The 27,905-nt window shown below is 33.7% G+C and overlaps 1 protein-coding gene across 2 annotated transcripts in view; it reads right to left on the bottom strand.

Annotated features, from left to right (window-relative positions):
• LOC137921737 (zinc finger protein 608-like) overlaps window positions 1-27,905 on the bottom strand; it is a 123,892-nt gene that overhangs the window by 72,731 nt on the left and 23,256 nt on the right. The window contains exons 2-3 of one of the 2 annotated variants that reach the window (XM_068764550.1): window positions 16,136-16,310; window positions 3,578-4,369 (exon numbers count right to left, since the gene is read on the bottom strand). In XM_068764550.1, coding sequence (XP_068620651.1) covers window positions 3,578-4,309 — 732 coding nt within the window. In that variant the 5' untranslated portion in view covers window positions 4,310-4,369; window positions 16,136-16,310. The remainder of the gene's footprint in view (window positions 1-3,577; window positions 4,370-16,135; window positions 16,311-27,905) is intronic. The other variant, XM_068764551.1, reaches the window with a different exon arrangement.

Genomic DNA, 27,905 nt, shown 5'->3' with positions numbered 1-27,905 from the left:
CAATCGCCGTATTCGTTTTTGTTGAGCAAAAATAAACATAAAATTATTCTATTAGCTGAAAGCACTTTCGATACTTGATATCGCGATACATCGACGATAGCAGCCAGTACAGCCGGGGAACACTGATCACCCGGCAATCAACATGTAAATTTATTCAGAACGGTCAAGTATAATCGTGCGCGGTGCTATTAACCTCATTCGAGATGAAGCGAACATGTTAAACATTATGCTGCCCTGGTCACTTTGTTAGGAACCTCACACTATGTAAAACTTTTTTTATTACATTTTACATACATAGATAGGTTTTTCACACGCAGGTTTTCAACCTCAAAATACGAAGTAATTTAAAAACTACACTTAACATCATATTAATTTCAGTCGCACCATGTCCACTGCTGGACATAGCCAAAAAATTATGAAAAGGTGGGTGGATATTACAGATAAAATCAGTAAGCATTTTTTCTGTTTAAAATTAGAATAAAATCATTACAAGAACGTTATAGAATCATAATATTTTATTTTTTTAAATAAGCAACACTTTTCACTGTCTATACTTACGTTGTTATTCTAATGTGAAACTGTAATATCAATTTACCATTATATAAAATAAAGAGAACAATATTACTACATCAACAATTCCTCTATAAACTAAGATCGTAAAATACAATGCAATTTTCAAAAATTCGTCATGCCAGATTCATTTCTAAGGCAGTGTCCGTGCCAAGAATCACAAATTAATGGCACGAATATTTGTTTTGAGTCGTTTTGTTGGATTAAATGATCGTATTAAGAATGGAGTGGATCGAAAAACATTTTATTGACAAGGGAGCGGACCCTCGTTTTATAAACTCGTAATAATAATATCCTCACTGGCGATAGTTCAGATATAACGTGCGGACAATGCTCTTGTTGATTTGTAATAGAGGGGGACTATTATCTGGCATATATTAAAAGACTTTTTATTCGATGCTCAATTCAAAAAAAATTTTGATTTTTAATTTATATAGACAAACTTTCAGGCATGGAACACTTTCAGATTATCAGAAATTTAACCAACAATCGATTCTACCATAGGTTGTTTAGTCAGTGGGTAGAGTGAGTTTTAAAATATATATATTTTTCATTATTTTAGCTCACAATCTATAAATGAGCAATGGAAACTGATATGTTCAGGATTTCTCTACGAAATCAAATTTGTAATGAGAAGATCTGTAGACAAATGAATGTAACTGATTCAGCCCAGTGGATTAGCCAGGTGAAGTAGCATATGCATGATTTGGCGCGCAGAATTAATAGTTTCTGGGTTCTGGAGTGCAGACCATAGACTGGCAAGCGCAGTGTAAGACGTCCAGCGATAGGACAAAACAGACGAATTTATTAAAGTAGATGGAAGATCATGGATGTAGGTGGCTTCCTATCAATCCTTATAGAAATTTACAGAGACCTATGTCCAGCAGTAAACAGCCTAGGCTAAAAAAATGACGATAATGACTATGATTATCATAATTTTTCTGGTGTGAATCTGTCTTTATTATGCCACTTTCTATTGATGGGTATAAAATACACAGATCGTCGTGAAATCATTCAATAGAGAAATATAAATATTCATTGCTTCAGTTAACCTTATAACATATTTTTTTATTAGAATATAAACAGCAAATTGTCCTTGTTAATAATTTCTCACGAACTTAACGAGTAAGGAGTCGAAAGTGAAATTAATTTCGTAAGCGTTTCAGAATTTTTCTAATCCTCTCGACAGTGATTAATGAAAATGTTCCAGAGACTGTTGGGCTCTGCACGCTCCCCTCGCAGCTAAATAATGCTAAGAAAAGCAAAAGGGGGCGACCCTCTATCTTATATTCTCGTCAATTTACGTTTCGCCCTATGCAGCTTCATATTCAATTGCCACAAAATGTATCCACCACAATATCTTAAATTGCTAAAGCGTCGACAAGTATGAACTAGAAATTCGATTCGGTGAAACGTGATGGGGCCGCAGATATTTCGCGCAGTGAATTGGCAAATTACATGTAGTGGCAATACGAATTATTCGATTTTGATTAATAGCATACCCGCTCAAAGTTACAAATTGCTGTTAAGCGGTACTTGGATATTTTATGTTCAATAAATGTAGAAACATTTTGCAGGTTTATATCACAACGGAAAAGAAAGTGCATATAATATTGTAGATCGATTTTAGAACGTAAAAACGTTGGTATTTTCTTACGCTACGTTAGACTTATGTAATATTAACGAGCATTCATCCTCAAACAAATAGCGGCTATGCATTTGCATAGAGTAACAGATGAAGTTTATTATTATTAGCCACGGAAACCACAATAGCATTAATTTGTATACGGCAGCGGGCATTGTTACACCCGGCCATCCGAGGCTAGGTAGGTGGGAGGCGAGGGGCCCGGGTGATTTAATGAAGCGATGCGGTGGGCGACAGGCGCGGATTACACCCCACAAGCGTTTGCACTCAATCAAGCTCGCAAACAGCCCTAAGCCCGAACAATTAAATACACTAGCCGAAAACAATTGGATACACGGCCGATAAGAGTAATCAGACAATTAGTGAGTGATTATTGTTATTGATAAAAGGGGACGAGTGATTGAAATGCCCTCCGGCGCCGGGCGCGCGGGTTGACAGATCTAGATCTAGATCAAGGCCCGACGATAAGTGCGGGCGATAGAAGACGCCGGCGATCACTGATCACATTGTATAACATTACTGCGAACGTGTAGCGCAAACAAGCAATACGAGATTTATCTTTCATATCTGGTTACGCGTTAATTAATATGCAATGTAATGTTATTAAAACATATATTCATTATGATCAATGGACGACTACGGAACTGTAGAGAAACTCTAATATTTCGGGGTGAGAAATAATCATTTTGAAAGGAAAGATCTTATATCACTGAAATAAGATTTTATTTAGGATTTAGTCTCCATATAGTCTCGAACAACAACATTTTACGATGATATTATATAAAGGTATACATATTTTACTAGTTCAGATAACTCATTAGTTTCAAAACTCGATTTCTAAAGACTGTATGTAATAAGTCTGAAAGATTTGGACCTAACTGCATGTATCAACATCTGCCCAAGTTACTAAACTAAATATTCGCAGGAATGATTACACAGGGTTTTCTATGCAGCTCTTGAGCCTAATTATGGAGCGTCAACCTAAGCAATCTAAGAGTTTGCAAGTATCTTAATCTAAGTCAGTAGTAGTAAGTCTAACTCAAGGTTTGCCGCGGGGTCCTCTAGATTTGCTACCTTAGCGGAGGTTTTAGACTAAGCGCCTTCTGCATCCAGCCCGCGGGCAGGAAGTACATGCGAGGTCAAAAGTCATTTTTAAATGGAATGAGGGGATATTCGTGTCCTGTTTAACCACTCATTGTCTGATATTAACCTTTTCACTCCGACGGCGTGACATTGCGGAACGGTGATCGATTAACACATTGCGGGACTCATGGTGAATTGGTCAAATGTCTCACTAATGCCACTAACGTCTATTGGCGACGCTCGTAGCGAAAGGGTTAGGCGATATTAACATTATGTTACCTTAGGGTCAGTTTTCTGCTTCTTGGTCGGCGGCTGAGTGTTGTGTACCTCCTGCCGCGAGTCCTCGGGTTCTGGCTTTGGGTTGGGCGAGGGCGCGTGCGCGGGGTGCGTCGCGTGGGGTGCGTGTGGCGCGTGCGGCGGCGCGGGCACGGGCGAAGCGGCGCGCGGCGTTGGCGGCGGCGCGGGCGCGGCCGGCTTGGGGTCAGGGCGCGGCGGCGCAGGACGCGGCTCCGGCACGGCGGGCTGCGCGGGCGCCGGCGGCGCGGGCGGGCCGGGCGCGTTGGGCGGCGGTGGCACGCGCGCGACCCCGTTGACGTCGTGCGGGGGGTGGGGGTGGTGGTGCTTATCACGCGCCTTGTCGCGACGGTGGCCCCCCGAGCCACGCTTGGCGACCGCGGGCACCGCCGCTGCCGCCTTGGGCTCGCCGTTCATCTCGTTCGACTTGACGATCTCGTGCTTGGCCTCGGAGCTCTTGGTGCCGGGCTTGGTGCGCTTGATCTTCATCTTGAGCGCGGTGCGCTGCGCGTCGGGTTCGGCGCGCGCCGCCATGCCGCCCGCCTCGTCGGTCTTCTCTATGTCGGCATCGAGGTCTATGATAAGGTCGCCGATGCCGATGTCCCACTCGTTGTCATCGTACTCGAAGTTGGCGTGGTGCGCGTGGTGCGCGTGATGCGCGTGGGGCGCGGGGCGAGCTCCGCCGGCCGGCGCGCCCTCCCTCATTGGCGCCGCCATGCACGCCGCAGCGCCGCGCCCGCCCCCCGCAGCGCCACGCACGCACACACCATTGTAGCCCTGCACACAACAACAACAACCATATACACACTACTCTCAACTCAATATCAAGTACCATATTCTGACAAAGAAGCATATTACCAAATATTTATAAAAAATATTATGGATTACATTTTATCACTCGTAAAATTGTACGTATAAAAATTAACCACAAGCAATCTTAGACCTTCCTTATCTTTTTAAAATTTGAATCTAAAATTATAAAAATATTAAAAAATATAAATTTTACAACTGATCACAATATGTATTACTAAGCGCGTACATGTGTAGAAACAACTGATGAGTTTGTAGTCTTCTTAACCGATAGTCGGTAATACCTACAATGTTAAAATAACTAACGATTCAGATCGTGCAAGCTCGTGGTAATGCCTACTTGAATAAAATTATTTTAAATTTCAATTTCAAACACTTCAAAACCACTTTTCAATGGACACGTAAACTATTTGTTGCTCAAAAATATTTTGATCGTCATAACCATTTCAGTCGCAACAAAACGAATAAAAATTTAAAAGACATATATATTTCAGTTTTATTTCTGTTTTAGATATTATAAGTCTTTTTTATTATTTTCAGTGTAATATTCTCTAAAGCTTGATTTTAACTACAAAGTTTTATGTTAATCTAGTTTTTTCATGAAAACCTCCACGTGAAGTAATAAAACTTATTTATAGGTGATAAATATTTTACGTCGGAACAATATAACTTCAAATCGGTTGAATTTCGATAGCAATCTTAATAGAGATAACTTAATAACAATAAATTCGGTTAACTCAATGACGCACAGAAGATACGCTTTAATAAAAATTAACAGTTGTCCATAAAAGACTTAAATGAACATACCATTTAAAATGATTCCTTTATAGAAATTTCATATCGTAAGGAGTTATTACCAATTCGGAGAGGCAATAATCGTAAAATAGTCATAAAATCTCCGAGATAAGCCCGAGTGCTCTCGCAAGCGCAGTATGAACCTAGACGTGTACTTACTGCCGAAGCTGCATATTTGTTACAATTTACAACCGTAAGCAGACGAATCAACTATGTTTACAGACATATGTACATTATCTACATTGACTTTAAAACTTTTTATACGTGCGAAATATTAAAACATCATCGATGATTTTTTACTGATGGCAACATTTTGTAAAATAACTACACAACACTTAAAATACTTAAATCAATGAAACATTTTCATTAACAAGTATTAATAGAGAAAAGTGTAATAGAATATGAGTCGGTGTCGACGACATTTTTATTTTTTTGTTTGAAATTATATCCAACGAGTTTTATTTGTCTCGTTTGTTATTTGTTTCTAGAAAATTATCTGACCAAACTGAGCAATAAAAAATAACATTAAATTAACTTAAATGACGCCATACAATTTTATTCTGTTTTTTCTTACTATTATTATTTAATTATTATTGTCGCTTGTTTTTTTTTGACAAACATGCGTACGATATATTCGGTACGGTACTGGGATAACAGCGCTACAAGGATGCGATTACTTCAGCGGACAATTTATAGCGTCGCCAACGAGACCGGGTTTATTGCGCCCTTTTGATAAGTCCTCGTAACTTTTTACGACTTGTGCTCTTTTGCCTGCCTTGTACTATGTTTAAAATGCTTTATGATGTTTTCTATGTTCCACACACACACAACACCATTATTTTAAAAGAAAAATAAACAATATATTTGTTTGTTTAATATATATATTCATTCGTCTTAATTAACAGAATATTTTAAACCAAATAGTTTTAATGACTGAGTAAAACGTAAATGACAAATCAGTGTTTGCCAGTTGCGAGCGTAGGCGAATTGGTCGGTGTTTTGCGTTCATATTCATGAATGTCGCAGGGATCTCGTGGTTTACGAGTGCTAGCCTCATTTATACGAGCGAAGAGTTTGTGGTATAGCTGCTGAATATAATCAAATAGAGCATTGGCCAGGTATAATTTATTCATTACAAACTGCTAGTCGACAAAATGAAAATTACAAATTATGTAGACGGTTAAGTTCATTATGCATTAAAGTGTAAAATGGGAGTTGAAAAATTATACAATTTTAAAGTTAACATTTAAATTACCAAGAACTGTAACGTTTACTGTTAAAGCGTTATGTTAGTCAAGTACTGAAAACATCAAAATCTGAGCGTACGGAATTACTCATTTTAAAGTGGTATAAAACTTAAAAATATATCACATCGAACAGAGATAGAATATTCGGATTCATATTTACCTAAAGTTATTTTCGTTATCTAATTATGAAAGTGCATTCAATTAAAGAATAGGTTTATTTAATGACAATCAAGATTATAAATGTTACTCTAGTTTTTCGACTGACATTTGAAATGACGAATTAAAACGGTCCAAATTAATTTTAAATATAATCAAATTAATTTGTATAAAACATTTCTACATTTAATTTGTTTTAATGTTACAAATAAAATTAAAAGGTTTAATTTTTAACAGTATAATGACTCTAAAACACGAAACAAGGCTAGTTTTCTGTTTATCGTTGCCGATGATGTGAATTTTGCGTGAGAATAAAATATATTTCATTTAGCCAAGGTACGACATCCACCCACCGGATCTATGTAACTTTCGTTGTAGGTTAATTACGTTCAAAAAATTATAATATAAATATTAAACATAGGCAAGCATTTTAAAAATAAATATCTATTACATTATAACGTTTTGATAAAGGTATTCGAGCTAATAAACTGATTATGATAATTTATACAAATAACTATGTATAAATATAATTAATTGATTAAAATGACATTTTAATTAAAGTACAATTCAAGGAAGACTGTTCATTTTCCTTGATCTCTTAAGTTTAGCTGGATCAAGGCAAATGTGACGAATTCAAAGAATTATAATTGTAAAACGACATTTTGCGAACGGCAAACTCACTGACGTACATACACAAGGTGATGAAATAGGTGTAAAAGATGATGAAAGCTTGAATGTAAATTCTATTGTCATTAAAAATCTTTAAAGCCTATTTACCATGTCATTACTTTAAAATACGTTTCATTAATTTATTTTTCTATTTAAATGCGACAAGCAGCAACAAATAGTAAACAAAAATTAATTTTAATATGTAGTAATCTGAATTAAGAACACGTATTGAACATTTTCTGACTATATTAACATTATTGCATATCATATATGTATATTACGTAATTAATAATTTCAGTACAGGGTGTATACATTAATTGAACCCCTTAAAGCTTTTATACTTATTTCAAATCACTCTGTAAAGTGGATAAGACTGATTTGTTAGCCTAAAGTATTAATACCTTTGATTTGATTTATGTTTAAGCACCATAGCTGAATCATAACATAGGTATGTTGTCTTTATTTATCAACTAACCTTTTTCTTGTATATACATTACTAAAACAGTTTACGTTTAGTTTTCACAAAAATGAATCAACGTCAATTAAACAGAAATACGATAATAGAAAATTAATATAAAAATGTCTACTATTAGGATATTTACTAATTAGGAAAATTTATTTTTAGTCTATGCTTTGACGGTGAGCAGTGGTAGCCCAGCGGTAGAGGAATGTGACTTGTGATCAAAGGTTTCGGGATGGAATCTTATACAATTTACACTTTGTGCTTTATTTAATAGATTACCACTGGTTACAAGTTTCCAGAGGTGGGTTAGCAGCGTCCTTTGTATAGCGCGATCGCCTACCCGCTTGCCAAGCGTGGTGATTGTTATTCTCCATAAATATCCTTACCTATACTATATTATTTGGTCGAAATGACTATGATTTTAAAAAATTTTACAAAAATTACGAAAAGTAAAGAGTTGTTGGCACAATAATAGAAAAGACATTACGGTGTAAATAACATTTTTTTAATTAAATTTCTATGACTAAGCAATACCTGCCACTCGGTTTTAGCTTGACGTTGATTTATGGGACATTTGGTATTCAAATCTGTCATTCCTCGAAAAAACCTAATCATTTTATGATAGTAATTAATTGAACAAATATAAAATGGTTTTTATTATATGTTATCGTGAAGTAAAATAAACACATTGTAATTAAATTAGGTAATAAACGTACATAAATAATGTATTAAATTTAACGTGAAGCAAGATAAAGCACGTTACAAATACATGCTAAAACATATTGACTCCGCGATTACTTTTATAACAATACTTCGCTCGATAATAAATTAATAAAACTTGTTATTTCTTGTACACGAAAATGCAATGTTCTTGTCGTACTTACGACGAGAACATATTTATTGAATTCAAAGTAGGTACATAACAAATAACACAGTATTAATATTAAAACAGAAAAACATCTACGAGCATTATTCTTTACGACTTTCCGATATACTTTATCACACGTTTTAGTTAATTTTGTATTAATATTTTCACGTTGAAGATATACAATGTCGTTTCTGTTTCGCATATATTTCTATATATTTACATTTAAACAGAGTAAACAATACCCGGCAATTGATTTGGCACGTCGGAAATAAATTTCGACAGTAATATTAAATCTTTGATAAATATCATCTGTTTTAACTATTTCAATATATAAAATAGCCTTAATAATAATAAGATAATATAAATATTGGCAAAATGGTCGTTAAATCTTTTCAGCTAGTCTTTCTACAAAGGCTTTTAAAGCGTTCTATTCATCGTTCTGCCTGTTGCTATGTGTATCCATATTGGATCCCCTATTTCCTAATATCATTCTCCCATATCTTAACCTGTCTAACTATACCTCTTTTGCAGTCCCGTGGATACTACTCTGTTAATATTCTTGTCTATTTATTCTTATTGTTTCTCATTATGTCGACCCTTAACTACTTATAAATATACACATAAACGTATAAAGAAATATTAGATTGTGTTTTAGAACATTAATATTTCTGGTGTGTCAGATCAAATGCCAAATATTACACAAGAAATTGTAAATCTTAAATATATAAGAGGCCTCATTTAGAACAATATTTGTAATTTTTAATAATATTTGTATCAATTTACATTCATAATGCATACAGTATAAATAAAGTGGTTCTAATAATTCAGACCGTTATATGATAAGTAAAATATAAATGAAAATCCTAATACTACTTCATTAATAGGAAACAATCATAATATATCGTCTTTGAGTATCCCAATGGCGTGCCAACGATATAAGTAGAATATTTCGGCTTCCTGCTATTTAATGTCCAGTCGAAAGGAATGGCGCGAAAAAAATCTAGAATTTTGGCCTCAAATAATCTTAATGTATCAGCAATATCAGATTTAATGTGTTAACTCTTATCATACAAACAATTAAAATATATTTTACTTCAAAGATATGTTGCCCGGCACTAAAGTATTGGGACAGACTTGTAGTTTCTTTGAATTTTTCGTTAAATGAGCTGCTATACCTTTGTACCATAAAAACTTTTACACTTATTTCAAACAATCTGTCTAATGATATACAATCATATATTTAAAACATTATATTTCTAGTAATGTAAATAAAGCGTTATGAAAATTTATGTATTACCTATTTAAGCCATTTAGTCGTAGACTTGTGAATTAAAGCCACGTAATAACTATTTATCATTATTCGCATCAAAACGAACAAACGTTAGATTTAACATGAAACAAACACAAACGAAAGAGACGAAAGCCACAGATAAATCGCGACCGAATCCATTATATCCGGATCGTATGTTTGTCAATAAGGCGGCTGATTGGGGCTCTTCAATGCGCTGCGAGCCTGGTACCGTCCGTGATTTACGAACCGGCCGCGCCACTTGGCTCTTTGCCTGAGCATCGAACCCGCCGCCAACTGCACTTTGTTTTGTGAAAAATTGCTCGTGACACGGAAACATTACACAGCATTTTGAAAATAAACATTGTTTTTATTTAGACAGCTAAACTGTATAAAAAACATCTCTAAAGTATGATTTTTACCACATCTCCATATTAACCAGGTATCAAACCGACCGATTATTTTCTTATATAACCTTTTTCGTACTCAGAAATTATTATTCAGAAAAAAAGAAGTACAAATAAATATTATTATTATGTTTATATGTATTATTACATTCAATTGTTTATCAATTCTGTAAAACTATAACTACTTTATTTAAAAAAAGTCATTTTTTCTAATCGTTGGCAGTAAGTTGTAGATGCCAATGCAAAATAATTTATATTAGAAATAATAAATAATGTCAGAAATAGCGCTTTATTAATTCAATCATTAAATACGTTCGTTACATAGTTTCCAAGTTCCTTATGTTTAAACAAAATGTAATTGTTTCAAATTAGCATGGTGCAAGTTGTAACAAAGAATTATCGTTGACAATAAATTGGTCACGCTACAGAAACGTACAAATAAATAAATCTGTCATACGTTGAAGTAGCAATAATGGCGGGCGAGATTATCTCACGCCGGCCGTAATGATGTAACAATCCGTTAGAACAAAATGTTGAACCGCGGGTGAATTGCGGCGCTTTATACGTAGCAATAATGAGCGGCGTAATGGGCGCCTTGCATTATCGTGTCGTGTTCAACATTTTAAACGGTAAATGATATTATTAACCATATCGTGCGATCCTGGCGTGCGGGCCAACAGCGAGTTGTAAGTGATTCAACAAGTAACCGCTTAATTACACACATATGCACGTCGATTACGCTTTGTCCGATATTTTGCACCTTTGTTAGCACTAGTTTGATTTGTCCTTTACGTACAATACAAATACTACATTATACTGCAAATATTTAATTACCAATAAGAGACGTAATAGTGTAAATAATATTTAGAGTGGTCTGAAAGGAAATCGTCACATAAACATTATACCAGTGTCTCATGGACAAACTCGGTAGCTTAACCACCTATAGGAAGGGCTGTGCTCGGTATTTCTCTACCAGATCTAAATAGGAATTGTCAGCGAATTGGCAAGTTGAAATAGCATTGGGCAGGCCACTGAGCGCAAAACTGATAACTGCTATTAAGGATCTGATGCGGAGCGAGATGATTATGTTATTTAGAATCATTTTAATAAAAATACTCGGAATGAAATTATAAGACAATATTGTAGCTAAGTCATACGAACGTATTTTAAAAGCAAACACGTATGTTAGCAATTATGCTCAAATATATGCATCCTTGTCTCTCCAAAAGTTTGTAGGTAAGAGCAAATGAGAAAACGTACAATGCTTTGTCTGTGTTATTTATTCACTACAAATTTCGGTTTTGTTTATAACGTGTAGTTGTAAAAATTATATTCAAGGTGAAAGCTAAAACGAGCGTTTAAAAAGTTATGAAGAATCCATTTGTCACGCAAATCATTGTGTTCGAATCACAAGTTTTATGGAGATCGTTAACAAAAAGTTTTAGATAAAACTATGTATTTTTTTTTGTAATAATAAACGAGGTAACCTTTTCAGAAATATAATATGTTGTAGACCCTTTGAGGTTTGGAGGTCATATTTTATTTGGAAAGGCTGTGAAGGTAAATTGATTTGAATTGGGATAGAGTCTATCGTTTAAACCGATATTGACATTAAGTTAGGATGAGAGCTCTACGGCAACATTTTCCTTAAAAAACATTTTTACAATTCCTTTTTGATTTTATCGTTATATTGAGACCTGTCCCTAATGCTAGTATTTTATTACGAAGTTTATAAATATATACATATTTACATTATATATTTATTTCAGTAGCGGAAACATTTAAATATAGCACGTATTTAGATAAAGAGTTAAGTCGTTTAAAAACCGATTTAATCATTTTTTTATTTTAAACAAAACAATAGAACACACGGACTTTTCTATTTTAATTACGTATACAGGGTGATTAACAGTGATGATTTAATGGTTTCAGAAATAATCAATAAATTGATAATATAATAAAAAAGAGCCTTTTCGAATTACAACGTATTACAAATACTATTATTTATAATATATTTCTGCCGATATTGTACTGCCAAAAGTTTTTAGATTGTCGCATTCCAATATAAAGAAAAATTCATGTCATATGTCACTTTACACAGGTTGGTTGGAAATAAGTGTAAAAACTTTAAACTTTCTTGCTGAAATTTACCCTAATAAAGCTTTTACACTAATAGCCAAACAACCTATACATAATGTTTCTAAATTTAAGTTAAGCTATGAAACACTCGACATTTGTATTTCAATTATTTGAGCATGACATGTTTGCCGGTAATTATGGTTGCAAACGATATTTAAAGTACAAATTGTTTTTTTTTTAACATCTATAGATAGATTGTACAGAAGGAAGATATTATTTACAAGAAAAGGAAAAAAACAAATAATGTTAGCTTTCTTGGTCAGTAAACCCGTTGGGCTTGCCGACGGTCCTGGAGCACGCCCCCTGCGGTTTTGTTCGACGAATATCGCAAACCGCTGCAGGAGGGTTCGCCAGCGCAACCTGTCTCCCAGCCGATGTACTAATTCTTGTGGATAAACAGTGTGGTTCCACGCGTCTTTGTTATACGAAAACGTCCAATCTTTCACTATGCATTTACTAATTCTTTCAAATAAAACCAAACATGCGAATTTTGAATATTACAAAATAAAAAGCTACTATTACTATAATAAGAAGTAATTATTTGGCAGGTAAGCCGTCTACTAGGTGGACAGACCACATAGGGTCACGGGAAGTCGTTGAACGCTGGCAACACAAGACTGGTCATCGTGACGATATTTGAGAATAATGATATTTCAAAACTTCATTAAAATGTAATTCACAAAGCTCTGATAATTCAACAACCACAACAATGAACACTAATTAAATACCAGGACAATGTGTTTTCAATCGAACCAATCGGTTTTAAACAAACAAAGAAGGCATGCCGACATGTCAAACGAAATTTTGAACAAATGTTTGTTGTATGACTATACATGAAATGACACATTTATATAAAGGGGTTATACAATTCTATCGTGTGATTAAAATATAGTAACAGAAAAAAATTAATCAATATTAACATTTAAGAATAAATTCAGTTATAAAGATCTTTTAGAAAAAGCTATTTATTCAAATATAACAAAAACCTACAAATAGGTTATTTTAATAATTTTAATGACAGAATTCTATAAATCTTTTGGTGCTTATAAACAAAAAAAAATAATATCTGTTTTTCTTCTTAAATTAAATTATAGAGAACTAGAGCTCTGGAATTTAATAATTTATTATTTTAAATGCAAGTCAAGTCCATTTGATGAATATGTTTAATGATAATAATTCGTGAGCATTAACTACGTATATTTAAATATCTGTCAGCAACGGAGCTCTAATTGAAAACATAAATCTTAAAAGTGAGTAACGAAAAAGGAAACTTTGTTAAAATATGTATACTATTAATAAACGAGAGAAACATTTGTAAAGATTGAGTTTTAAATTATACGAAATTTTTCTTTTGCTTGCATTCTCTTTGTACAGATGGCTCCGGGTGTATAAGCGTTTTAACAACAAAAACTTATTATACCTTCAGAAATACATTCAGAGCACATTTATAGCTCTACACATTTTTATTTTTTGCTTTATCTGCAAACTCACAGTCTGTATTGTTAGATAATAGTCTGTTATTTGATGTCGTAATACATGGTTTGAATTTACAGAGACGATATAGATCGGGGTATGAATTTAATCTTCAACGTAAACCGGATTCATTGGTGATAAATGTGATGACAGAATGATAAATGTTATGTACACTTTTAAGTGGGGTGATCACCAGAATATGACTATTTATACATCCATGTAAATTTTAAAATAGTATCTGGCGGAAAATCTGATAAGACGTAAAAAAATTTGTATAAAAATTAGATAAATAAATTATGATCGTAAATATAATTAAAATGATGCGGAAAAAGTGTATTTAATTTGCGAATTTACTAAAAGAAGACAGTAATACAAGAAAAACATATCACAAGAGCCATCCCAAACAACTTAATCATTTGCCAACTTTAAAAGAAGCACACCCGAGCCGTTCCACGATGTTACAAGCAAAAAAAAAAATTCTGCCCTCTGCGCTCATTAATTCTGTAGTTGAAAAACCTCTTTTTCTATCGGTTTTCTCTAAACCTATTCACGGTCGTTAGCGGGGGAGGCTTAATTATAAAATATTAATAATGAACTGTCGGTTGTGAATTAATTAAGATTTCATGCCGTAATACATTTACGTAATCGAGACAAGCTGTCACTGAAATTTAACTGATAGCGAATATTTCGCTTCGAAAGTAAACTTTTTAGCGTTTTACCTTAATTTACCGTACTCGTAATATAATGCTTAAACACTTGTTTCATGAAAATTAAACTTACTAGATATTATTAAAATTTCTTATCAAAATGATTTCAAGTCAGAGACCTTAAAATAAGTTTTTAATCTTATTCGATGGGCACAAAACGCTTTTCTCTTTTCAGTGTATAATCTAATACACTAGTTAGTTATTTGTTATCCAATAACCATCATATTCAAACTAACTGGGGTCGAAAGGTCTTCTAGCGGCGACCACAAGCCGGTAGAAGCGGCTTGTGCAGGCTTCCTACTAGATGGAACGACGACATAGTGAAGGTCGCAAGAAATCTCTGGATAGCGGTGAAAGACCGGTCATCGTGGCATCTTTAGAGGATGCCTATCCCCTTAAGTGGGCGTATATCTGAAAAGAAGAACTGACTGGTCGGATGTTTAGCTCCAGTTTCGTCGTTTGTTCTGCGATCTAAGCGGGGTAAATAGTTTATCCGTTGGAAAATAAATCAGAACGTAAAAGATTTCGCATAAAATTGTAGGTAAAGAAGTTACAATTTTATTTTCCGTTTAACTACTTCTTTTACATTTATTTCCTTACTTTACCGACATTCGAACCGTTCGCTGAACTACAAATTCTTTTCTATTGTTTGATCTTTATTGTACTAAGTGCCGGATATAATGCTTTTGTTATAATCTTTATCAACGAAACAAGGAACTATACTACTAACTACTATATGATTAAAACATAATAATTAAAATTATTTTACCGATTAATTTTATCCCTAACAATCGAAAGAAACATATTAAAAAAAAAGTAGAATAAATTATCTTGTTAACGTTTTTAATACCTTTTAACATATTAATAATTGTACGGTTTTGTTTTATTTTTATATAAGCCTACATAATTTAAAACATGTTTTGAAGCAGAAGACAAAGTCTTAATTTTCTTTTGTCTGCTAACTTTTTTTTCTGTCAATCTCTCTTAATAAACCGCATATACCATAACATAGAATTAAAAAGAAAGTAAGAACTATAATTGTAGATTAATTTATTGATCTATATACCGTAATAACCATATTTAAGTTATTTCTACTTAACACGAAATAATGATCTTACATGATTTACATTACTAAAGGTTTTAATAAAAACTTCTAATAAAACATGTATATTTACATATAGTGAGCTAGTGAAAAATATACTTGCACGATGTAATTATAAACTATATAATGACAATATAAAATAAATAACTTACGTACGTATAATCACAAATCATTTAATTAATTATATTGAAAAAAAATTAAGCGCACTTAAAATTATCCAGGCATGAAACTTTAGTACTATTTAACATATAATTTTAAAGTGCAACATAAGCTATTTGAATGAAATATGCAAACATAAGATATGTCGTGTAAATAGACTAATATAACAAAGTCTAAAACAAATAAAGCTGAGTACATACGTATAACGCAACAGTACATTCTCCGTGGTTATCGCGGGACAAATAGACAAACATCCTCACCGTTCCCAACTTGATCTCTCGATGACTGGCGACGGCAATCCCAAAATGACACAATCCATTCAACACTTATAGAGCACTATACTGTTACACTAACACTGCAGCGGGCTAACGGCACGATCAATGCACCATCACTACAACACTCGCATCCTCTGGAAGATCCTCGCACCGGGCACACCTACGACGAAACAAAAGCGAACATCAGCATACACTGAGCACTACACGAGTAATATAGCCACACAAGCTGCGTGTAAGGTGCAAGCGACGCGTAACCGGAGAACAGTTGACAGGCGAGCGCGCGTCGCTAATGCACGCCGCACGAACACTGAGCCGGGCTCGGGCTCCGCTACCCGGCGCACAGAAACGGAATTCAAACCGCGATGCTCCCCGCGCGCCAACGATCATTTCACGCTTCACTAAGTGGAAGAGTAAAGTGTAAAATTACACGCAAATAATACCACGCCTTTGCATTTTACACTAATGGCGACTTTTTTGAAACGAACTCTTCTATATGCATAATACGTAATCTTCGCTTGGATTGCGGCTACAATTAATATGTCGGTAATGAAATTAACTAAAATTCGATGACATGTGGCAGCACCACATGTGTGAAGTCGCTTAGCATTAAACTTTTCGGTATAGCTTACCGCATGGGTCTATAATAAACCATGCGTTCGTTTCATAAGATAGAGTAAGAAGAATGTATATGGCAATGAGCGAGAGAGCGATATACCAGGAGAGGAGGCTCGAAAGAGTCGACTAAATTCGATGTGATACCAAAATCGACAAATTTTTGTACATTACACTGAAACTTTAAATCGACTTATATTGATAGAATAACTTATATTCGGAATTATTATTACACGTATTTATAATCAACCTTTGATAATACCACGTTCGCTCGATATTGCCTCTAGCAAGCCACGCGGTGATAAAAGCGTATTTTGTCCATGTGTGAGTGGGTTCAAGAAAACATGTGAGATAATAAAAAAAGTTATGTTTAAGCGCTCGTCTCGTAAAGTTTATTCGTGTAATGCATTCTTTAAACAAACGGATAATTACCCGGCGTTTTATAGCCGCTCGCTGCGCTCCGCCGGGGCGAATAAATTATTGAAATGTATTAGCGTTTATACGATGAGCACTGAACAAGACAGATTTCCGGGGATTTCTAAAGGTTTACCTTCTAATCTAATCAAATCACTAATACAATAAAGGGATTGCGGTTAATCCTGTTATAATTTAACCGTACTATACATGCAGCAAGGATACTTAGATGTTATTGTACTATTTGGCGAGTCCTTATAAAACTCTTATTTCATACAGAAACAATTTATTTTACTACTTTACACGTGACCATAATATGCTCGGCCATACATAAGAAAAAAAGATATTTCGGAAATCGCACCGTAATTCGGAAGGGACTAGGTAAATCTACATCCAAATAAGAAATCAGAATAAAAGAAAAAGAAATTACTAACAATACTAACTAACAACTTTAAAGGCACATTAAACATCACTGACATCATTACATTATGGAAATAAATAATTGCTTCATTCATTCATTTATTCATGGTGTGATTTAACTATAAATGTAACTGAAGATATTTTTGAACATTAAATAACGGACATAATTAATAATTAATCTTAAAATAATTGAGAAAACGGTTCTAAAAAATTAAGGCATCATTATTAATTATTGAAAAAGCCGCACTGAATGCTGCTTTTTTATTCTATTTGCTTAACAATTATGTTAAAAAGAAATTCCCGATTTTGGCAATAAAATAGATGTGGATAATAGTAATTAATAATTTATAAATTAAGGAAATAAAAGGAGACTTACTTAGAATGAAATTTGGTTAGAATGCAATAGAAGAATATAAAAAATTTGTACCCGATATCATTTAATAGTACAGACAACAGTAACTTTTAGACAAATATAGCAACATTACGCAGATATTCCTTCAAAAAAAAAAAAATGACCAGAATGTAAAAAGAAGTCATATTTTCAATCATTATTAAATGTGTTTAGAAATATTTATTAATATACAGCTAGTCAAAAATTGCCTTGTATTGTATTTTTATAAGCGTCTGATGCAAATTGCTTCTCATTCATTATTCATAAGTTGTAGAGCGTATGCTATAGCTATTTACCAGTAGCCAGTATCATGAATAATTACGGTTCTATTAAAAAAAGAACATTTATAAAAGCTAATATCCGCTGTGATAAAAAAAAACTGAATATTTCATTAATTATGAAAGCTAGAAAAGATGTCAACATTTTTAAACTCTATTTTTTAAAGGTACAATACATAAATTGACAGCAACCAATCAACCTATATGAAATCACCTACAGTGAGATAAACCAAAGAGAAAACAATGCATACAAGCACCAGTTTAATATGTATTAAATAAGTATAAAAAATAAGAATACAAAATAGTCTAGCGTAAAAATAAAGCATGTAATTGAAATTAATTCAGATACAAATTCTCTAGGAATTTAAAATTCGTTCCAAATTTCGGAATATCAAATAGCAATGTATCCGAATTTTATCAAATATATACAATATCAAGTTTAATGTAGCGTTTCAACGTTTTTATGGATGAGATCATAGGTCGTATCTGTCAAGTCGTATCTGTAATACAACTATAGTATTAATAAAATTATTTTTAATCCACTAATAAAAAAAGATTACAAAAAATGTTACAGCTGATAGTTTTTTTCCAAGTGATAAAGCTATGAATAAGCTCAGTCTTTTATTCTAAACGAGGTAAGCAGAGATAACAACGGGACCGTCTACATTTCGACGAAACCTTATTGCTTCTTAAAAGTGATAGTAAATAAAAAGGTAAAAGGACCCAATGTCACATCTACAGAACATTTTTTATGATACACGTTACTCGGGACTAAAAGAACTGTCCTTTTTGATAAAAAATACTGTTTGTTTTTTTTACTACTAATGCTGAAAATAACAAAAAATAGCCAATTATATTTAAATAAATTTGCAATAAAATTTCTCAATATAATTATAGATTAAGCAACTAAGACGGAAAGCTATAATTTACTTTTTTATTATTTTACCTTCAGCCGCTTAAGTTAGAGTAATTAAATTATTTTTTTGTACATATTTATTTTTGTTATAAAAAAAAATCAAATGCGCTTGCTTTTCAACATTATTTATTTATAGTTTAAAAGAGCTGTTAGCAATACCACTCCCCGGGGAGCAGAAATGATTAGTTATCGAATGAATTATTAAAAGGTAGAAAAATGAAAATTTAATTATTCAAGGTTGGCCTTATTATACACGCCGACAATGCCGACGCGGACTTCCTAACCGATGTAACTGTGTACAGGAATTATATTCACTCAACGAATAATAATTCCTATAATTAATTCAATGCCATTAGCGCATTTGTGTGATAATGTGTGCGTTAGTCGAGATATTTAATTAATACGCTGTCAACAAATATATCGTGTATTTTAAACCAACAAATCCATAGTTAATTAATATTAAACGATTCTAATTCGTGAACAAAAATATAAATATTCTACACATTTCAAAGAAAATTTGGTTTCTTTGGAGTCTCTATATTGTGGGTAAAGGCAAACCGACGTAAAGAAAATTTTAAGAACCGATTTAAGATAACTTAATATTACGAGTATAAGTTAAAAAATATCACAAGTATCTTTAAAAAAATAATATTACTTATTCATGTTCCACAAAACAAGTCATCCGAAACAAAAGCCATTTAAACATATTTTTCTACACTATTTGCTTTTTCTTTTGGTAAAACTCGCGGAGAGATTTTAACAGTGTATTAGATGTTTAAGGAGCAAGAAATATTTTCCGATATATTTCAAGTCCGCAGTACGCTTCGCATTGTAGGGGCGCAGATATTCGTAGTATTCTTTTGTTAGGATCACCGCGGCTGGCGCTTTGTTATTTGTGTTATAGGAATAATAAGAAAAATAGAATTATTATTCGAGAGATGAACGTACTCGGCTGAATGACTGCCTGTTTTGAAATAAAATATTTAACAATACAATCACTAAAATAAAACTAGTTACAAGAATGCTAATGAAGTTTTAATAACTCTTAACAAATATTGTTGCCCTAGTAGTTAGATAGACTTTAGTATGAAAAAAACATAATTCTCAACTAGACGACAAGCAATTGAATGAATGGCCGTTTCGTCGTAGTATATTGACATTGTTAATCTAAGCTTGGCGGCGAGACAACGAGCCGGGTAGCAAAGGGGGCCAAGCTATCGTGGTTTTCCGAGAAGCAACCTTATAGCCGCCGGATGAGGCAGCGCTTTCACAGACTTAACGAGCACAATGCACACAATGAAGCGTAAAAGATTCCGGAAACTATAATCTACATGGGCTTATTTTTAAATGAGCAAAATCCTTCGCTGTGTTTATCTAATCTTTGACAATTTTGAAATTGTAGTTCGATTATAAGTGACTGCGATAAGTCTACGTGTTAAGAGCTTATGGTATCAAACGAATGGGTTGGGTGTTATTATCATTAACATGTAGCTCTTTGCGACACTATTACTTCGTCTTTATTACTTGTATAGAGCATTAACGCATTTTTTGATAAACAGTAACATTTCTGTAATTTTATTTTCTATTAAAACTATTACACGTCAATTTAAAACATTCTAATGAATAAATAACTTTACTTGAGTTTTGTTTCACTGCCGTTGTCTTATAATTTTTATAAGATGCTATTCTTGGTTTTGTCTGAATAAAAATAAAATGTTGTGTTTCATATTAACTACATGAAGTTAATTAAATAAAACGTGTAATTTAACCGCCCTATTGTTTTTGTTTGTCGGATTTAAAATAAAATCAATCAATTTTTACCAACAATAAAATTTTTTCATATAAAAACTAGCTTTTATTTGGAGAAAACAAAACAAAAATTCTAAAACTGTGTGGGCCTGGCTGCTAACGATACATTGTTAATCACCCGGGCGACAGCAATTTGTAGAGCCCAACCACAAGTGCAACACGACACTACTCGATCGGCTCACTCCCGACCTGATTGATGACGTCCTGTCCATTTTGCATTATCACAAATGCCTTTCTTTCTCTAAAAGAATTATAATCCCTTTTTATAAAAGAATTACAATCCTTTCTATACGGTTTGTATTACGTTTCTGATCTTCTGGTATTATGTATATATTATGTATATTATGTACATTAAAGATAACATCAGTTTTAAAATATAAAACTACTACTATACATACTACTTACTACTAACTACTACTTGAAAGTTTTTGTTATGTAAATACATATTTATTCTTTTTGGCCGTACAAGAAAAAAGAAACATAAAGTAAACGTAAATTTAACTTTATCTTAAATACAAATAAGTACAGAAACTTTATAACAATAATAATAAAGATCAAAACAATATTATTAAATGATACTAAATGTTAGTTTTAATATGTTTCAAGAGATAAAACGATTTAATAATTTTATGAATCGAGATTTATTATCGACGGCACCATGTACCGCGAATTGCTTTACGAGATTACGCGTATTGCGAGAGCTAATCGATAATCGATTAATTGAACACAAGCCAGAGGTTTAATTAGAATCTCGAAAGTCTTTATTTTTATGTTATATTTTAATGTTTACAGACTTTTTAAAAAATATTTTTTCCGAGAAACACGATTACACTTTTTTCTGTTTATTTAACTTCAAATATATTTTTAAACATTGTGACTGAAGACTTTTTATATTCCTTTAGAAACTTAAACACATTTTTATGCCTTCGCCAGGATAAAGGTATCCATTAACAATACGATATTGCCCGGGCTTTGAATACAATCCTTAACAGCGCCGCAATTCAATCCAAAGAATAATTTTTTTTCAGCTACTTTGAATTCTTGTTATATATATTTTTGTTTACGCGTTTAATCATCATCCGTTATGGTTTTAATGACATTCATTAAAACATCGGCTGTAATAAATAAATTATTTCTTTAATTTGAAAAAGTGGTTGGTAATAAATAAATTTCACCAGGAGCACATAACCATAGTGCATAAAGCGGGACGTTGGAGCAGACGCCTGTAACACTATACAATACAGTACGCCCCTTCGACGTCACTCTCTCATATAAACCGATCTCAAAACTCAACACATTAATGACATAAAACGTACGTACATAAATACATTTCTATCACGATAACGATAAATGATACAGGTATTTTTTAATTTAGTCTACGTGTTTTTCTATATACTTCGACCTTTAGATTGCCTGTTATAGATGTATAAACGATTTAAAAATATAAAATATTCTCTTGGATCGAAACAATTCCTTATTTTTGATTATTTGTTGAAAATTCCAAAAACATATATAAATTGCTTTTTTTTGCTTTTATAAATATATTGTAATGACTACCGTTATTTTTACCATACATCACAAAAACTTATCTAAGCGTCTAATAATTACCGTTAAAGATAACAGATGGCGCTTAGTCTAAACTTCATTTATAGTAACAAGGTTCGAAGGCACTGGAGCCACAGTTTGGGCTCCATTTTTTTCATTTTCTTGTTTGTCATCGAACTAAGTATAATAATCACGTATTACTTTTAATACTTGCCCATAAAAAACCCCCGTCTGAGTTTAAACAGGACGCATATAAAAACTTCATAGTTTAGAGTTGAAGAAGGACCTTATAAAAGAGCTCAATCTAATTCGAATTTGTATGAATTTCGAATCTTCTGTATTATAAAACTCATGTTAATATTTTCTTTTGCAATTATATAAGTACTAACGACACGAAGATTCTTAAAGCTTAACACGTTAACCCTTAAAAGGAATTACACAAAAGATAAGATAAAGTTATTGTTATTACACGTATTTTTTCTGTTATCTGTATAAAAAAGAGTATTAAAATAAATTCTGAGGTCTTATACGTACCGCAATAAGAAATTAAATGTTTATATTCATTTAATAACATCCGATAGCACAGGTAAGAAATCTGTAAGCCATAAATTCGGAATAAAATTGCGATGTATTGCTATTGCTCGTAGCGGAAAATATATTCTACAGAACAAAAAATATAACGGATTACGGAAGCCGGAGAAAATAACATTACAATGCTTTGATAATGCAAATAATATACAAAGTTATAAATGCCGACTGAATGTAAATATAACCCAATTGTTAACGCCGCTAAAGTACCGGCAGATCACGTTTAAAGTTTCCATCCTATTATTTGAAGGTATAACCGAAATTGGTATTCATGTAACATTACAATATAGCCGGCGCGTTACCCCGGCCAAGCGGAGTCGACGTGGCATCGACGTGGGGACTCCATAAAAGCATCACACCGTGCCCTCCGTACTACGAAACGCTCGCCTTCGAACGCTTTTGATCTTCCTTTTGATATAATATTTATATTTTTTGCCGTTGAGGCGGAATCCATTTAGAATGGAATGAAATATGAGTGCGTTCGGGCTTTGGCGAAGTCCCTCCGTGAGGGACGATCCCGCCCGTCGGAACGTGAATAATCACGAATTCTATTAAACTTCTTCTTAATCTTATTTTATTTATGCGAGCGACTCTCTGTCGAAGTTTTTACGGCGCGTATGCTCTTGTTGTCCGACACCCGTGGGAACTGCGTGTTATGTGAAACAGGTTTTTGACGGACACAAACGCGTGATGCAGGCGCGATTACGACTCACGGCAAATATTTACAAATACAACATGTTTACTGGGATTGAGATAAGGCGATTGTTTACCTTCTCCGCACGTTCTAACATTACGTCATTAATTGTATCGTTAATCTCATAACTATTTATTTGAAAGGAATTAAAAATACAATTTAGTTTCTTTATTCACACATCTTGTCTAATATCTATCTGTACCGGTTGATTGGTTATAAGTTTAAAACCTTTAAGTGTGTTATTTGTATGTATAGGTGTCAGTTATTGCATGGCTGCATGGCACCATTGATTTTTAGATAGATTGCTATCCAAAAATCAATAGTGTCAGAAATAATAAATAACGCATAGCGAGAAAAAGCGATTTTAAAATTTGAATCACTACATACTAATATTAATATTTGTTTACCATCTGAAGTTATTCTCCTGTCACCTTCCAATATAAAAAATAAATTAATGTTACATATTTCAGAATGATCACATTATACAGGTGGATTACAAAGAGGTGTAAAAGAGCTTTCTAAAGCTTTTTCAACTATATCCAATCACCCTGCATAATAAGGCATTCAAATTTAATGTTGTCAACAGTTTCACTCTAATACATTTTAAAATTGTTTACATTTTTCACACAGAGCTGATATGTCGCGTTTATTAAAACATTAAAAATGTATTCAAAATTAAGCACGTATTTGTATACACGGATTTTTAAATGGTTTTTCATTTAAGTCTGCCATTTTAATTAAGCTTTACGATTTCAAATTTGGCTGAACGTAAGCCTTGAAGCTTAAACGAGTTCGTGTTTATGAAACGATCCGAGGTACTCGAGTGCGCAGAATTAAACGATAAACACGGCGTATGAATATTTTTCGTGGGCTTTAACTTCGAAACCTTGCGCTACAAGCCATCAGGCTTAATTAGCTCTAATTGAAAGACCTGAAAATATGAAAGGCAAAAATAAGTTCAAATAAAAATGTTTCACGTGTTAATGTACCTTACATTAAAACCAATTTGTAAGAATGATAATTATATATCATTATTTAAACCAAACAGAATCATATAATATTTTTTCTCAAAACTACAAATTATCTTGAAAACCTGTTTACCAAGTGATTAGACAAAATATTTATAAAGTCCGTATCGAAAGAATTATAGTAAGGAGTCATTTACTAAGCGAAACATCGTACAAAAAAGCGATCTGTCGATAAGAGAGTCTATATGAATATCAGGTGCACCCACGCGTACCGCCGACTCGGAGAACGACATTATTAAGCCAAATCGTTCTCTTTAGTTTTATGCTCGCCTCGTACCGACCTAATAGATGCGATGGCGGCGCACAGATAACGCTCATAAAATATGTTTATCTCTCGCGCACAGATAAAATAAAATAAGAAAATACTAGCGCGTTTGATATATACTCTCAACCTTGATGCTTTTTCTATTTCAATGAGATTAGATACGCAGGCAGCTTTACAAAGGGCTCACATAATTCCGTTATCTCGCTTTTTATGTTTACAGCAGCTCGTAACAGATAAGTATAGAATATCAAGATTATTTATACAAAAGCAATGCTATCCATACATTATTCACTGTTACTACCATACCTCCTCCGCGACCGTGAATACTTCGTGTGTCACGATCGTTGCTCGAAGTTAATAATTTCTATTTTTTAAATGGTAGACGATTACACAGTCGGCGTTTGAATAGTCGGTGAGCACGGCGCCGCGAAGAAATCTTCAAAGCTCCAGTGATTATGTAAGTGAAGTCGTTCATTGTGAAGCCATCACGCGCCCGCCGCAATAAGAGGGGAATAATTGCAGCGGCCTGGTATCGCCGCGCTCGATACGGGCGAACAAAAGCGATCTATGTCCGCACGAAGTGGCTCCGTACGTGCACGGCTTCGTAGGTGTTTATTAGCGGGCGCTAGTTAGTTACGACGTCCGTACCGGCGAGCTGGCGGCCGCACAGCCCCGCGAGTCACGACCCTGCGAGGTCACCCGATATCGTCCGCTGATCTCGTATTCTCGACACTCGCTACACGTGCTCCCGAGACCGCAGTTCGATCTTGCCCCAATAAATTAATCAGCTTTAAGAGAACCGAAACATCCAATTACGCGGGACTAAGATAAAGAAACAGAGTTTCGATTACAGCTCCGCGAGCGCTCGGCTAGTTGGAAACAAAGTCACATTTGGCCGTAATCCAACGTCACTTACATTTCAAATTTAGTACACGGCGGGAACAAATTAAGCTGGAAGTTTCGCTTCGTCTGCTTTGTCAACTGTAATACTCTTCAATTTTACGTTTGACAAACGCTCGTAGTAATAACGTAATAGAACAGTGGATAAATAAATTGTAATTGCCGCATGTTGTAGCCTTAGCGCTTTTGTTACTAAACGTTATTGGCGGAGATCCAGAAACGTGTTCATCATAATCGCAAAACTGACGCCCCGACAAACAAAACCATGTTATAATAGGAAATAACGAACTTTATGATGACACCTGCAAAATAAGGAAGTTGTGACATTGTGCGTGGACATATGGATAGTTCTTACATTACTAACAACGCATTGAATACTGCTGTATATCAAATATTTTTATTGCGACTTGTTTAACGATTTGTAAAATTATGTAAGCGAAATGAACTGTCCGGTTGCGGTGGTTTTGATGGATGCGCTTTCAGCGCTTTCGCGTTATTCGGAGAGAGACAAATGCCCCGTCGATTTATCCCGTCCGACATCGGGGGATTCCCTCATTAAAACGTCCCCGAGCGACTGTCGTCCCCTCGCGATTCGATACGATAATCGATTTTATTGAGGATCGCTATAAAATAAACGTAAGCGTTCGTTGTTTTGCTCAAGACGCGTGACATTCTGCTCCGCGAATCAATCACCGTGTTATTTTAACGGTAGAACATTTTTAAAGAAATGAAATAGCGGCTCTAATTTCTTGGCAGCAGAGGCGTGTCACAAAAGCGGAACTAATTGACGCCGCAAAGCGGGTCTATACGTTACGTGTAAATATAACTTTCTGCATTCCGAACGTCGTTTAACTTCAAACGAGAAATACGATTCCACGCGGTCACGGATCTGATTTATGGTGACATAGCTAAATATTAATAGCTTCAAACATTTATAAAATAATTGCATCTTTATTAAAATAAATGTGGGTAGAACGAGAATGAAACTACAGGCTACTACTAATCACTAGTTTATTAAATAAAAAGTCTTCTATAAACAACATATGTCATTATCTTTTTATTATTTTTTGATAACTACCTGCCAAATCCACATATCTTCCAAAACAAAGCGCCTAGAAATAAATGAAAATAAAGCAAAAGTAATGTAATACTCAGCCTCATCCCACATAAATACGTAACATATAAAGATAAACTTCGTTCTTCTGAAGATAATATGAACGATTAAAATGTATTTTATTACTTTGTAAATATGCCCAACTTTTCGGCCGAATTACGAAACAGAAAAATACAATGACTACGTACAGCCGCATGCCCGTCCTTTTTATATCTAATATGGCAACGAAACCTCCATAACGCTTTAACCACAGACACTATAAAAATGGTAACGACATTGAAAATATTATACAAGAAATATAAGTCTTGGAACATCCTTTGTTCTACGAGATAATAAAGCTAGTCACTTAATAAAAGCCCTGCTTGTTTTAAGAGTAAATTTGATTACGAGAATCGCAGAAGGCGCAAACGCCCCTCCCATTAGATAATAAAAACCGTATTCTTCAGTGTTAACTTATTACGTTTCTTAAGTTATTAAATATATAAGATATAATGTACATGCAAGGAGAAATAGCTTTAGACAAACTCATTTAATTCATCAAATTAAATAATACTCATATTAAAAAGAAAATATTATTAAGTAAATAAAACTAAATCATGAAGGATATAAAATTTATATAATTATCTATACATTAATTTGGTAAAGAACCTCAATACAGATAAACGACGGGAGTCATTAAGATAGCCAATGAAGTGATTCAAACCGACAATCGACACTATCTGTATTAGAAACAAATTGCGTTCCCGCCATGTTGATTAAGTATTCAATGAGAATGCCGGCT

Source organism: Battus philenor, unplaced genomic scaffold (genome assembly GCF_028537555.1).
Source record: "Battus philenor isolate CCGP_79_NKW_IND1 unplaced genomic scaffold, ilBatPhil1.0.hap1 SCAF_19, whole genome shotgun sequence".
NCBI classification, from domain to species: domain Eukaryota; kingdom Metazoa; phylum Arthropoda; class Insecta; order Lepidoptera; family Papilionidae; genus Battus; species Battus philenor.
The sequence above is the reverse complement of the archived record's forward strand: the minus strand, read 5'-3'. Positions and strand labels throughout refer to the sequence as shown.